Source organism: Fusarium vanettenii (genome assembly GCF_000151355.1).
Source record: "Fusarium vanettenii 77-13-4 chromosome 5 genomic scaffold NECHAsca_5_chr5_3_0, whole genome shotgun sequence".
In the NCBI taxonomy this organism is placed as follows: domain Eukaryota; kingdom Fungi; phylum Ascomycota; class Sordariomycetes; order Hypocreales; family Nectriaceae; genus Fusarium; species Fusarium vanettenii.
In genome coordinates, this window is record NW_003315878.1 from 835,333 (window position 1) to 850,017 (window position 14,685).

Consider the following 14,685-nt stretch of genomic DNA (forward strand, 5'->3'; position numbering starts at 1 on the left):
TTGTGTGCAGTTTAAGTTTACTCAAAGAAATGGATAAGACTATCAGTATCGAAAAAGGAGCTAACAACGCCTTTTTTTCCCATTATAAGATTCAGACGAAAAAACTCCCTATAGTGCTCTATCTTCATTTCACGACAAATCACCAAGTTGCTTCTTCCAAAGTGAACAACAACAACAAAAAAGACCAGACTCATCATCCCCACACCTCCTTCTTACTACCCCTACCTACTCTACCCTCCACTCCCCTACCATTCCATACCCTAGGAACTACACCAGACAAGACTGGAGACGCTCGCTCGCCCTCGTCTCGCTTTGCCTCACCACCCTCAGGTCGCTCAAGAGTGGCTTTCGTCTGGGTAGGTGATTACGCACAGAGAGAGATTATAGACAGTGTCATGAGAAATACGACTAAGAAACACCGAACCAGACCCAAAATGCTGCCCTGCTCGATCTCCTTGCGCCGTGCTGCGCTGGAAGATTAAACGTGGTTTAGTATAGTTTCGTGATGGAATGCCAGACATAATAAAGAAAAGAAAATCCCATTCCCAACTCCAAGACCAGATTTGCTTCCCCTGGCGGGCGGCCCTGAAAGATACCTCGGTGTATCAGTTCAGGAGACAGAGGGATTCTATGAGAGCGACATGATGAGGTACGAGTTTGAGGAGATCCAGGTTCCAGAGCCAAGTCTCGATACTCAAGCAAATGGACGTCGCCGCATCCGCTGTAGGGGCTTACCCGCCGAGCCGGGTCGCCATGGGTGTCGAGGTCCAGGAAGCAAGCGTAACAAGATTTGCTCCGGGTGGGCGTTTTTATCCAGCAACCACATCCCCTTGTGGCCGTTTGGGGACATCATCCTCAAGCTCAGGACTGTCATTTGAGACACAGATCCTGAAGCACAACGCCGCAGCAATGAAGAAAGAAAGAAAACCGTAGTTATCAACCACCCCCCTATTTAACCGCAGCAGAGCGTCTTCATCAGCTTCTGGAAGCCACTGGGCTGAGGGTTGGCAGGCTGATCGCTAGGCTGGGCGAGCTGCGTCGCCGGTCCCTGCTGGGAGGTCCTCGGCTGAGGCAGGTTCTGGGCGCTGTTCTGGAACTGGGCCTGAGTTGAGCCAGTTGGCGTGGCCATGTCCCGAAGACCCCCAACCCCGCTCCCCCTCTGCGCCGACAAGGCGCCGGGGACGCTTGGCCGATCTCTCTGCTTGCCCATCTGCTTGATCGGAGACGGAGGAGGGGGTTGCGCGGCGTTTAAACGGCTGACAGTAAGGTTTTGCGCTTGTTGGTGAGAGTTCGTATTCCCGGGACGATGGCCGCTGTGCAGCTCCATCTGCGAGGGGCCAGGCCTCACGTTGGGGTTGTGCAGATACGCGGCGTTGTGGCTCTTGGAGTCCCATCCCTTTCCCGAATCCTTCGAGATCTTCATCCAGTCGTACTCGCCATCCTCAACCTCGCCGGTGGTCTTCAGGGCCTGTGTGAAAAGCTCTCGGAGGTAGTCATAGTCGGGAGTATCCTCGAAGCCCAAGTTACGGACATAGGTAAGATACTTGTTGAACTCCTCGGGGAAGCCCTCGGCCAAGTCCTTAATCGCCGTCGTCTGCTTCTTCTCACCAATCTTCTCGTACTTCTGCTTGTTGGTAGCAGCCTTCAGGCCCTGCCAAGGGAGTCCTCCCCGGAGGAAGTAGAGGAAGACGTGGCCAAGGGCCTCGAGGTCGTCTCGTCGAGACTGCTCACGACCAAGATGGGTGTTGATACTCATGTATCGAGCAGTTCCAGAGAGTGACTTTCGCTCGCGATAGGGAATGTGTTGCTTCGTCTTCGGGTCACGGTACTGCTTGGCCATGCCGAAGTCGACAACATGGATAACGCTAGAGGCCTTGGTGCCGGGGCGGCCGATGAGGAAGTTGTCGGGCTTGATATCACGGTAGATGAGGTTCTTCTCGTGAATTGTCTGGACCCTGGACAACATCTGCTTGGCCACCATGACGACGGTCTTGATGGAAAATCTCCTACCGCAATGGTCGAAAAGGTCCTCAAGAGATGGACCAAGCAGGTCGATCACGAGGATGTTGTGAAGTCCTTCCTGACCGAAGTAGTACACATTAGGAATACCAGCTAAATCAGAAATTAGCATTGTGTAAGTAATATGTTCGAATGAGTTGGTTCTCACGGCATCCAACGAGGATCTTGTACGTTCGGTACTCATCTCGCAGCTGAGGAGCATCACTCTTGCGAGGTTCCTAGAAACCGTGTTAGGTTGATCGAGATGACAAACGATGAAAATCGCCGGGCGACTCACGAATTTGATAGCAACTTGTTGGTTGTTGAGCAGATTGGTGCCCTCAAAAATGACACCAAATGAACCCTCTCCAATCTTCTTTCCCACCCTGTAGTGAACTCCAACCACGTTGGAAGACGACGAAGCCATTGCGGCGGTAGTGGCGGTCACCGGACCACCTTGAAGAATGTCTAGGCAGAAAGACGGAAAGTTTCGGTCGTGGCAACGGCGTGGATTGAGTCTGGAATGGAAGCGTGCTTGCAAAAAATCGATGCCTGTAAACAAATACAAAAACCAGCGGTCAGTGTTTGATGAAAACTGATGGAATTCCAAGTTGTTGGTCGGAGAGTGGAAGGGCAAGGAAAGAGTCGGGGGACTGATGGCGTGGCGCTGCGTGCGGTTGGACAGCAAAGGAGGATGAGGCGACAGGTTGATCAAGCTGGGCTGCTGCCGGGTGCTGTGTGCTGGGATCCTTGATTGGAGGCGCGGCAAAAAGGCTCTTCCAGCCCAGGACTGGGGACGCAGGCGCAGCAGCTCCTGCACGACACTGGCCACGACGGGCTGACTTTGCCCCTGATGGCGATGCCGGCAAGAAAGCAATCGAGCCTGTCGAAAGGGGCAGAGCCAGATCCAAGATGTATCGATCGTAACGATGTCGGGTCGTAGGAGGAGGGAATCAACCGGTTGAGGCAGCAGCAGCCCGTCGAATATCCACGCCCCAAGCTCTATGGCTCCAGAAGCCAAAACAGACCACCAGCACCGCCCCCGACAGGTGTGAACATGGAAATGTGTAATCGAGTACTCACCTGAAGCAGAGAAGAGATGCCAAAAGGATACAATATGGCAGCTCGCTCGAACAGGCGATCGAATCGAGGGAGAGAAGTCGAAGGCGAATCCCCAAAAGCGAAGGAAAGGATGAGGTTGATGGGGAGATTGGGGATGGATGTAGGAAAGGGGAAGAGACCTCAGCGCTGGAGAAGGGGATGGGAGAGCCCGTGCCAGGCCCCCGACCGAGCCAGAGTCAGTGACCCCCAGCTCCACTGCCCGAGAGAACCCCCCGGCCACTGCAAGGCGGGCACCTTGGGGCCAGCAGCCAGTCTCTTTACAGCGTGCAACCGCTACAAGAAACAAGCGAGAGGGCGCTGAGGCCAACACACCCAACGCTGGACGCCAACCAACCCGACCCGACAGTGGATGGGATGGGATGGGATGGGATTGGGACGCCCAGCCTGCCTGCCAGCTGGGGCTGGGTCCAGCCCCAGCTTCCAAAGGGCCCAGTCCAGCCGCCAGCCAACCCGCTCTGGGACGAGGGCAGCCGGATGCAGGAGGCTAGGGGATACACGGGGCCGAGGTATCTTTCCTCAGGGACTCAAGCTTGAGGGCGGCAGATGAAGGGTTCAGCCACGCACTGTAGGTGGCACTGGCTAGATGGTCAGATGCCATCTGGCTTAGCGCCATCCGCTGCCAGACATGCAGGTGCTTTGACGTCGTGGACAGTGTGCATTGTGAGGTAATGTTGTCTCCACACCGTGCCAAGGGGAACCTCAACCTTTGGGGAGATTTACCTGCCTCTCATGTACCTACCGTCGTCCGCCCGTGTCGGGTCCCATGCTCCCTACCTCGTTCTGCAATCCGATAGTTTCCCCTGTTGGCCCAGACACTCACTGACTGGCAAAAGCAATCCATCTGTCCTGTCACTTTTCTCGAGTCGCGCGAGTTTTCATCATCAAGAGACAAACAAGAAAAGTCTACCGCCTCAGACACATGTGGATGTCGTCACCTGGACCGACATGTTGGGCTTAAACCCTAGCCATCAACCCAATCTATCGGTGAGCTGTCGTCGGTCGGTCACAGCAAGCCCCGTCCAGGTCGAGATATCCCCTTGAGCCTTGCCTTAGTCAGTCAAGGAGCCGGTGACTTGCCCATCGCCCACCGGGGCGCCGTTCGTCTTGACGACAGACACCTACGGGCGCGCGCCTGTGCCCACAGGATCCTCCCCAATGGCCCATGAGGTGTGCCCCTGGTCCCCTCTTGACTCGGCGTTGTCCACTGAGGCGTCCGGCGGTGGAGTCCCCAACGGCAGGCCCGGGGTATTGCTACTTCAACCGCGGCGCAATCTCCCAGCCTCTAACCAGGTACTCCATACCCGGGCCGTCCATCATCTGCGATGGATGGTGATGGGGACGGAAGGCTGCGGGCATGCATGGGTTCAAGGTTAAAATCAGGGTGAGAGTTCAGGTTCCCGTCGAGCGGGGGGGCAGTCTCTTTCTGGTGGTTTATCCTCGCAAGCAGCAAGCATCGGGGGACGCCTTGCAACCGGTGTGAAAGGGCACGGATCTGGACCAATTCAATTCCTCTCGACAGACCCTTTTTCATGGATTCCAGATGGATCGGCAGGTAGGACTTGTGCTTGGCATTACAACCGCAGGCATTGCTACGTCGAAGCTGTGCGGCGTTGCACCAACAAAGTGCCATGCTTTTTCCTCGCGGTCTTGACCGCAACAAAACGCAAACGCCAAGGTCGTGGCCCTGAGGCTCTTTTCTGGTGCCTCTCCGCTTGAACGATTCATTATTCCTTGCATCAGTACCTACCGAGAATAGCTTGCATAGCGGTCGGATCCGTCCCATGGCCGGGGATGCAACCAAGCAGCCTTGGACAAGCCACAGCAACGCGCCAGAAGAGTCAAGACGTTGCTAGCGCCCGTCCATCAATTTCAGCCAGGGCAGCCACTCCCATCCGGCCGGCTGGTCGTGGAACTACTCCGTTGCCCATCCAGCCGATCCGTTCCTCACCTCGCATCTACAGATTCCCTAGAGGACGAACTTCGTATCGAGCAGGGGAATCCCCTCCTTGACGGATGCAATCGAAGGCCTTGTCCTCATCGCCTGATTCATCATCTGCCATCTATCCCCATCGGGGCACGAGGCTTCAATTACCCAATAGTCCAGGACGGGAGGATGCGATGTTGCTTACTACCCCGGCCCCAACAACAGCACCCGGCTCAGAAGAGAGATATTTCGGCCAGGGACCCCCGCTAGAGGCGGCTCTGGCTTTGCCCCTTGTGCAGAAAACGTCCACCTCCCTCTTTCTGCATCGCGTTCCCCCCTCGGCGGCTAAAATGGGTGGTCCAGCTGCGTGTCCTGGACGGCTCGTCGCCAACGCACGAGTCTCACAAGCACCTCGTACACGCATGTGTTATGGCTAATGCACTCGCCACATTGTTCCCCAGCTCGGCCTAATTCGGATTTGCTGCCGACGTTGCATTGTCTCTGCTTATGCAGGCCAGCTAGCCAGGTCGCATGGGCACTCATCGATGGAATCTTGTCTGCCTTGCTTGCTGGCTGTCGATCTCAAGATTCCTGTTGACGACTCCGTCATGTTGACGCGCTACTCTACGCTACTAGGGGCAGATTGCATTAGGGAACATGCCATTGGGATGCTTCACCTCGAAACGGTCATCCATGGTGCTACCGGGACCTGGCTCTCAGCATCCGTTGCCCAGCAAGGGTGACCACTTGTCTAAGTCATTGAGCCCCCAACGGGATCAGACATTCCACTGAGACTTTCGAACTCAAACTGAACCCCGTCATAGGTGTTTACCCTGCTTTTAGCACCGTCTCTGAGCGTCTCTGATGCCAGCCGCGGAAATCAAGATGGACAAGCTGCTCGCTTTCGGAAATTTGAAGCTCATTTAACATTGGGTAAATCTCCGAATGGCTAGGCAATTTGACCCTCACAAGACGTGCATAGGCCGTTTTGGCCAATCATGTGCTGCATGCGGATGCCAATTTGACTTTTTAGCATAACAACAGCCAATTGCAATGCCAGATTCCCCAGGCCGTTGCTCGATGAACCATTGGAATGTCTTGGTTGTGAAGCTGGATAAAAAGCATAACCAACCATCAGACCGTCTCGACCTCGGGTGTCGCGTGGGCATGGAAGCCGGCTTCATCTGACACACGCCATCCTGCTAACGCGCCCTATAGGACGCACCTGATCTAAGATTGTGCCTGGCTAGGTGTGTATCACCATGAGCTAGGGTAAGGGAAGATGGGATCGTGGTGAAGCGCGAATTTTGGGAGGGATATACGACAATGGATTATCATCCAGGTTCTCTGAATTGATGCTACGTACTCGTACGCAGGGACCTGCGAATTGAAACATCTCATGTCGGTAAACGAAAGCATAAACCGTCCTTTCGCCTATGGGCTAGAAGGTCTGTATCATTGTTGGGTGCTTCGTTTCGGTAGAGTCCCAACAGATCTCATGACACATATGTGCTCTATGATACTTGGCATTGGTGTTGGTAGGTCCGTATCCTATGGCGCGAAAGGGGCAGTCTACAGTTCACCAGTTGCGACTGAGTACAACCATGAGCTCTATTTGAAGGGACGATCACTGGGTCATCGAAATGGCCAAGAGACAGGTCATCAAACAAATACCAACGTGCAATGCACATTTGCATGTAGTGTTGGGGTTGAAGTCGTGACAATACAATTTCACATGTTGATGTAGGGTAGAGGTGGTATGTGGTTGTAGTCCATCCATGTTCTCTACCTACCCAGCATTGTTAAACTCTCTTCGTGCTCGGTTCAATGTGGGATACGAACATAGACTAACACCTGGGTCTCTAATCTGACTTCCACTGGATTCAGTATCAAGCTAGCTAGCATGGTTATCTCGATGATCTCAAGATTGCCTCGGCTTGGGTTCTTCACCGAGAGGCCCGTCACGTGCCCCCCTTAGGAAGAATGTCAACGTCCAAACATGCCATCACAACATTCGGCCTGGCTCTGCTTCAACCACCATCAAAAAGAATAGAAAAGGGCAAAAATGATAAAAATGCAAAAAAGGAATCACGTCTCATGACGTGGGCGATCTCTCCCGCCGGGAATTGAACCCGGGTCTCAAGCGTGACAAGCTTGCATACTGACCACTATACTACGGAAGATGTGTGGTTGTGAGCAACCACTGTAGCGAGGATTCGATGTCGTTTGGACAACAAAACGTCTGTTATATAGGTAACGGAGATGGGAGGTGGAAAGTCCCATTCAATCCTGATGTTTTGCCAGAAAACACAGGGAACCAAAGAGTGATGAAAGAGAGAGACAGAGACAGAGCGGACCCAAACAAGGATAGCTGTCCACGGGGGGCCCTGCTACCCCTCAGACACTTCTGGTTAGTTCCTTCCTCACGCAAAGTGAGGTTCAGTTTTGTCCATCTTGTCCACCATAGCAAGGACGCTCCTCTAATTAATAACCTTAGGAGGGAATAGCCATAAAATGCGCATAATCATACACTTAAACTTACCATAAAATCTTCCATACATATGGTAAATATCATACTATACTTCTATAACCCGAGGCTTACTATCATCACATTTGGTGGTTGGAGAAATGCATTCATACCGACTGCAAGGCAACGCTGCTGGTATCCCTACCTCATTATGAACTTCCTGCGCCAGGCATCCTAGAAAAGAGGTCACAGTTCACCGAGAAGACAAGGAAACAATACTTTTTCTTTTCTTTTTGTGTTTCGCTCGTGGTTATATTGTTTGATAGTGTCTAATGGGAATGTCGCTCGTGTCCTCACCCTAAAGCGAACGACACCTCGAGGAATGGGCAAAGAAATCTCGTCAAGTGAAAAAATCGGTATTTCTAAGCCCATCATGAATTTAAACTCGAAGAATGTATCGAGCTAAAGGGTCAATATCAAGATTATCGATGTCGTTTTATATGATTCGTGAGTCATCTGAGATAATGAAGTTTATGCTGTTTAGATTTCGTTGCTGTACGTTACTTAAGTTTATTGAGATTCGGGGATGACTCTCACCGGAGATGGCCATGTAATCTACTTTTGCTTTCATAATCACTAACTATCGTGGCCATTGTGTTTAGTTCTGTATTCTTATACCTACAGCCCGAAGCTTGAGACTACGCCATGCATCTCAGCTTCTCAGTTCATTATGCTTGAGCCATATGCAGCCTGTGTGGCATCAGTTCAAAGTTACAACCCTTAGGAAGAGAGTTTCTCATTGTGTATAAATAAGCGTCATCCAGTTAGTACTCCAGAAGCACTTTATTTCACCATCGACAACAATTACTCAGCAAGGCTCTTCATACTTCCCCGTTCATGTCTACAACACGAGGTGCAGGCCCATCTTGGCTTCCGCCATACGAAGTTTACAAAGGTGTCGACATCGTCGAGAAAGGCCAACCAAAACTTGAGTGCCACCAGATTTTACACTACATCCGTGGGAGCCTAGAGGAGCGCCATCGCAGCCAACTGGAGACCTTTCAGATCCAGTGTCCCCATTTTCTCAAAGATATGCCACATCTAGGCGAGGTCATGGGGCTGATTGTTGGAACAAGACCGTCCCGATCTTTCTGCTGAAAGGCCCTCCAGGCAGTCGAGGTCTTCCTGAAATACTTCGGCCTGCCCTCCACAACTACCTCTATCGCCGGTGGTTCCGCCCTTACCGTGCCGATATAGAGTATGGCCAGCAGTCCAAGACGAGGACGCTGCGGTAGAAACGACTGTGAGCATGCACGGTACTGTCTGCTCCGGCCTCGACAGCAAGACGCCCAAAACATGGCCCGAGAACCGGCAGTATTACACAACTCGACCTCTATTCAGAGCCATGGCTATTACCATCCAGGGCAAAGACTACTCTCGATGCCGAGATTGTCGCGGGGTAGCGGCTCGCACGAATCTCGAAACAGCCATAGGCTTCGTCATGGCCCTGGAGGAACGCGAGGACGCGGCATTTGGTCAACAGCCCGACCCGGTTGCTTCCACAGCAGCCAGGACAAGCTACCTTTCCAGTTACGGCCGTGCCGAAACACTCGGCTGGGACAATGAGCCATTGGTAGGACCAAGCTCACAGTGGGTGGACATGAATCAGTATCCAACCTGGACTGGATCTGGAGCTCGGTACGACCGGATTCTCAACATCATGGAGCAAAGACCGGTTGAGCGGCATTTGGTTTGGCAGTGCAATTATTGAAGAGGACCCGAGGAATCAGTAGGTTGATGCTTCCTTTGCGGCTGCAATTGAGCTCCAAGATTGGAACGAACGGATGCGAGTAGTTTGGAGCAGGTGTACGGAATGTCAGGACCGCTGTCGTGGGTCTCAAGTTGACGCCCGAGGTTATCAACATCAAGCCTGTGGAGATGGTATGGCGGTGCTAAGTGGTTACAATAGAAGAACAAGCTAGGTTGACAATAAATAACAAATGGATATGGCAACATTATCGAGTTGACCATCCCACTCAATTGTCCGCGGAGATGCTTCAACGATGTTTGTATGATTCCGATTCCTTATTCCGCAGTGCAGCATCATGACAAATCAGACCTAGGAGTCACAATTGCGTTGCCCCATATTGGTAAATCCATCAGACTAGGCGTCGGGTGCTTGACGTTCATTTGTTGAGCAATACGACGGAGGCATCCATGTAAGCCGGAGCATAAAAAGAAAACCTCACCAACAGTGTCTCTCAACTCCATCTCATGTCATCAACATACAAAAAATGAGTCCTTCAAAGCTTATGAACCGCTTCCCGTGGGCAAAAAGCCCCATCATTAGCAATGGGCCTATGCTTGGCGCAGCTTCTGCGCAGCTGGCGACCGAGGTGACTAAAGCCGGCGGTTTCGGTACTAATATTTGTTTTTACATGTAATGAATGTAGAACAGATGAGGCTGATGTTAATAGGCTTTCTCCCATCGACGGCTGACCTCTCACCCGACTCGGCACACATCAAGACCCTCTCCAGCGATCTCGAAGAGGCCCGCACCCTGCTCGGCGCCGACCAACCGGCGGACGGTCCGCTCCGGGTCGGAACCAGCTTCATCACGGGGCACCGGTCCATCGGTCATTTCGCCGAGACGGCGCTGCCCATCCTGGCCAAGCACCGGCCCGCCGCGGTCTGGTTGTTTGCACCGGACGGTGACGTCAAGCCACATCGCAGCATCATCGCCGCGCTCAAGGCTCTGGACGTCCCACCTGTCGTGTTTGTTCAGGTCGGCAACGTCGCGGCCGCTCGGGAGGCGGTGCTTGACGGCGCTGATGTCCTGGTGACTCAAGGTGTTGATGCTGGTGGCCACCAGTTCCGTCAGGGTGCGGGCATTGTGAGCTTCGTGCCTGAAGTGAGAACCATGCTAGAGAAAGAGTTTGGAGATAAAGACATTAGCATCGTGGCTGCTGGAGGCATTGCTGATGGGCGAGGTGTTGCCGGTGCCTTGGCCCTGGGTGAGTGTTTCTAAGGTGGTGAGTCGCTGATGCTAACTTGACACAGGCGCTGAGGGAGTCGTGATGGGAACAAGAGTAAGTCATCTACGAGTCAAATGTTGAGAAATGAAGCTTATAACATCTAGTTCACTGTTGCAACTGAATCCATCTACCCCCAGTTCCGAAAGGACATTGTCCTTGGGGCCGTCGATGGCGGAGTGTCCACGCTGAAGTGAGTGCATCCAACCTACATTGAAACCGGGTTTTAGGGCTTACGAGACTAGGTCACCATTTAATGACCGAATCAACAACAATCCTCTCTGGGGACCTCTCTACGACGGCCGGGCCATCATCGGACCTATCCACCAAAAGTTCATCGCTGGCGCATCCCTAGAGGAATGCCAGCGGAGCCTCAAGGAGGACTACTCACAGGAGGACGCTACCCGAATCATCAGCACCTGGGCGTAAGTGTCTCGGGATAATTCCACCGTCTTGTCTAATTACGAAACAGGGGAACCGGCGTTGGTCTCATCAACAAGGCTCAGTCGGCTGGTGAGATTGTACGCGAGGTCCGAGAAGAGGCCAAGGTTGCGCTTCAAAGAGCGGCTGGTCTCGTCTGATGCGATGACGTATGAAAGGAAACTCATCCCATCTGATGTAAGACGAAAAGTCATGAATCAATTGACAGAGCGCGATATACTCCTCTATATAGTAGTCGCCTCTTACGCCGAGACAATGGGTGTAAACAAGAAATTGATATCATACAAAGACTGCTGCTCATCCAAACACCGTGATCCCCTGGTCGCGTTTACAGCTTGGCCTTTGTCTGAGCCTTCTTCAGCACGGGGTCCAGCTTGGTCGCCTTCATGACGTTGCCCTTGACCTTGAGCTTGCCGCCCATGAAGAGGCGCTGGGCATTGGCCTTGCCCTCGACGAGCTTGCCAAAGTTCTCCTCTGAGAGGCTCAGTGTGACTAGAGTGGTGGTGTTAGCCGCGCTGTCGCGTAGATGAATGCGCCGGAGGGTCCGGATGAGCGCATCGCGTTTATGCTGTCTTCACGTACCATCAGGCTTGGCGCCAACCCCGGTACCGACAGCACCTGTCTTCTTGAGGTCGATGTGCCAGCTAGCCTCCTCGCCGCTTGCGTTCTTGAGGACGAAGGCGTACACGCCGTTGCCCTGCTTGATGGCGTCGGCGCGGTCGGCGTCGCTGGCATTGATGGCGGCGTTGATGGCGTCAAAAGCGGCCGAAGAAGGGAAGTTGTCTATCGCAGAGTCAGTCTCGGGTCTAATCCCCATCTATGGCATGTAGGTCTACACGTACCGTTCTTGAGAGACATGGCTGCTGGTATTGTTTATGAGAGCTGACGGGTCGAGCAAGAGATCTGTGGAGAGAGGACGGATACGAGATGGAGATGCAAGAAAGAGGAAAAAAAGTGTGGGGGAATTGACCGAGGTTTTTAAACGGCGACTTGGGGTTACAGAGAATGAGAAGTCATGGATCTTGTCGACGGCGGCGATGGATGTTGGTCTTTTTCTGGGGTCGGCCCCCGATCGTTGCATGTGAACCTCGGAGTTGCATCATGTGCTCAGCCTTTTCCCCACAATCCCCCAAGCGGGTCCAAACTGGCATCAGATCTCTTGACGTTGTCGCCTTTTTGTTAAAGACGAGGAAAAAGATACATGGGATTAGTATTGCTGCCTCTTACTGATCAGTTGTACCCCCGAATGTGACGGAAGCCGAGTCAGTTGGCGGCAGATGATGGCCACGTGCTTTTGGTCTAGCTCGGGAACAGCTGCACCGAAGCCATTCAGAGGCCAGGCCTTGACTCTAAAGAGCCCTGGCTTGCGAGTTTCACGTGCAAAACGGTATGCTGAACTTTGGCAGTGCGAGAATACCGAGCTTTTTGTAATGAACCCTAGCGATAGTTGCAGGTGCACATATTGGCAGACTCATATTTGTCGAGTACAGTATCAAACTCAAGGCCCTCGCCAGACTGTCATTGGTTGCGCATGCACATGTTCGACCCCAATGCCGTTGACTCGGATCTTTGCTAATATTTTCATCACCAAGAGCTGAGTGGATATCCAGCCAGTATCGTATGTGTTGTTGTTATACATGTGTGAGAGCTAAGGAGCCATTCCCGTTGCTCATGTCTATCGCTTGCTCCCAAATGCTGCCTTCATTTTCGATTGGCTGCTTTTTACTACAACTGCCATTCAGGAACACCAAAGTCTCGGTGCTGGGGCCAGTTTTCGGGTCTGAAATAAAGTGTTAGTCGCCAAGCCATGATCGATTCAAGCCTGATACCACGCACCTGGTTAGGAACAGCACCACCATTCGTCGCCTCCTCTCTGTAATATCATCAGATGCTGTCAACCGCAGCCAGTCGCCGAGCCAGCCTCTCAGCTCCGTCTCACTCTTCCCAAGAGTATCAATGCCGCGCTCTGCGCATGTGATCCGCAATTCGTCGTACTGAAGTCCCATGGGTCCGCCATCCTCGATAATGTTCTTGTCGTCGCCTTCTAGGTATGCCATGCGGTACCGTCCCTTTGCCTGCCACATGCCGGGTGGGAGGAATCCCAAACGGTCCCAGATCGATCCGCTGAGGTGCAGACTCTTGAGGACATGAGCGCGCGCAACGGATTGGGTGACACGGGGGCTCAGCACGCCGTGAGGGTATTTTGACTCGAATTCGTCAAACGCTGCTTTGCGACGCTGCTCGGCCTTTTCGAGAGCTGTAAAGATCTGAGTCGGTATTCTGCAAGGGTACGGCACCGCACTATCGACGTATGCGACCACAAGTACGGTGAATTCCCCAATCACGATCAACATGAGCCCGAACAGAGGTAGCCGTATCATGTCGTGCCTGACCCTCCAGAGAAGAACCCAATCGGCCCTGGAAAAGGTCTTGGGGACATAGTATGGTCTGAATATCGAGGGTCGATCGTCGGCGGGGGTCCGTTGAAGCTTTTCTCGAAGGAGACGACGACTCGCCCACACATTCTTGAGGCCGTCCTTGTAGAAGCGAAGATATCCCTTTCCCAGTTCAAAGTAGTATTTCGGCAACGAATCGCAGTCCCTGCGTCGCGGGAGGGTGAGCGGCGGTGGTCGGGTCACATCGGGGGGGTTAACGAGGGGGTTCAAGCTCTTGGGGCCGTCATTGTGGATGGATCGCTGGTGCTGCTGCCAGGGCGCCGACGACGTAGCGAAAGGGGTCCAATGGCGCGGGCATTGGACCTGTCGGCGCTGACTATAGGCGCAGAGCCGCCATGGCGTTCGGGAGCTCATGGCCGGGGTGGCAGAGGTTGGGTTTCGGAGGTGATGTCGGGGCTTTTGTGGTGAGGATGAGCTTTCAAGGCCAAGAGCTCAAAATCTAAAAGGCGATGCGTCATTGGTCTGCTTGGTTGACGTCGGCAGATTCTGGGCCGGTGCCGATCTTCAGGTACCGTGACAAACGGTTGAGCATTGAAACCTTTTTTTCCCATCATTTCTATCAATATTTCATACGAGCAATTGAGGAATATTTTTTCGGAGTAGATGGTAAATGGTTCAACAATAATGTCACATAGCTCATTCGCGCATGAAGGTGTCCGCAAATGTTTGGTTGTTGATCGTGTGCTCTTTGGTACATACTAGGTAAGGATGGTGAACAGTGAGCATCACCCTCATCACCCGGTTCAACAGGAGACAACGTCTGCAAGTTAATTGAAAAGTGTCATCTCCTATTTCTCACTCCCAAGTCAACTAATATCTCTTCCTTGTCATAGTCGCATCCTCCAAAGAGCGGTGGCGCCTTCACCTTGTAGGTGAGGCGGACGCGGTGAGTAGCAATCTCACGACGAAAAAGGAAAACAAGAACCCTTCAATTAGAGATGCTTGAAAAGCACAGGCTTAACAAAACCCAGCGTTCATTGGAGCTGAAATTTCGACATGGACATGGGTCGGCGGTTTTTTTTGCAAGGAGGGACGGATACCCCAACCTCTTGGAGCTGCTGCAGGAACACGAGCCAAGAATCAAGACGAGGCCGTTGCTGTCCTACTTTGTGGTAGTGTGTTTCTCGGCTACTGTAGATCCTGGAGTGATAAGGACGATAGCAAACTTCGGATGAACTTCTTGATTTGAATCAATAGTTCAAGACGCCGTTGGTCCGAGTTTGCTTGCTCCCTTAACCAGCCACT

General features: G+C 52.8%; 3 protein-coding genes across 3 annotated transcripts; 1 reads left to right on the top strand and 2 right to left on the bottom strand.

The window, feature by feature from the left end:
• Positions 1 to 43: 43 nt before the first annotated feature.
• Positions 44 to 2,669, bottom strand: NECHADRAFT_61152 (uncharacterized protein). The gene is made up of 3 exons (XM_003051140.1): positions 2,297 to 2,669; positions 2,168 to 2,237; positions 44 to 2,112 (listed from the first exon to the last, which is right to left on the bottom strand). The coding sequence occupies exons 1-3, from the start codon at positions 2,423 to 2,425 to the stop codon at positions 953 to 955; spliced, it is 1,359 nt and encodes a 452-aa protein (XP_003051186.1). The 5' UTR covers positions 2,426 to 2,669; the 3' UTR covers positions 44 to 952.
• A 7,136-nt stretch (positions 2,670 to 9,805) lies between these two features.
• Positions 9,806 to 11,436, top strand: NECHADRAFT_100543 (uncharacterized protein; the record flags this gene model as incomplete). The annotated part of the gene is made up of 6 exons (XM_003050755.1): positions 9,806 to 9,929; positions 9,989 to 10,525; positions 10,572 to 10,600; positions 10,651 to 10,736; positions 10,789 to 10,968; positions 11,016 to 11,436. The coding sequence occupies 6 exons, from the start codon at positions 9,806 to 9,808 to the stop codon at positions 11,122 to 11,124; spliced, it is 1,065 nt and encodes a 354-aa protein (XP_003050801.1). The 3' UTR covers positions 11,125 to 11,436.
• Positions 11,437 to 12,569: 1,133 nt separating this feature from the next.
• On the bottom strand, positions 12,570 to 13,794 carry NECHADRAFT_69408 (uncharacterized protein; the record flags this gene model as incomplete). Its single annotated transcript, XM_003051141.1, has 2 exons — positions 12,570 to 12,764; positions 12,821 to 13,794. 2 exons carry the CDS (start codon positions 13,792 to 13,794, stop codon positions 12,710 to 12,712), a joined length of 1,029 nt encoding a protein of 342 aa, XP_003051187.1. The 3' UTR covers positions 12,570 to 12,709.
• Between the last annotated feature and the right edge of the window lie 891 nt (positions 13,795 to 14,685).

Excerpts from the sequence above, each read along its gene's own strand:
- NECHADRAFT_61152 (XM_003051140.1), bottom strand. The coding sequence starts at position 2,425 with ATGGCTTCGTCGTCTTCCAACGTGGTTGGAGTTCACTACAGGGTGGGA. Across the intron at positions 2,238-2,296 it reads AACAAGTTGCTATCAAATTC|GAACCTCGCAAGAGTGATGC; the intron begins GTGAGTCGCCCG and ends CACGGTTTCTAG. Across the intron at positions 2,113-2,167 it reads CAAGATCCTCGTTGGATGCC|CTGGTATTCCTAATGTGTAC; the intron begins GTGAGAACCAAC and ends TTTCTGATTTAG.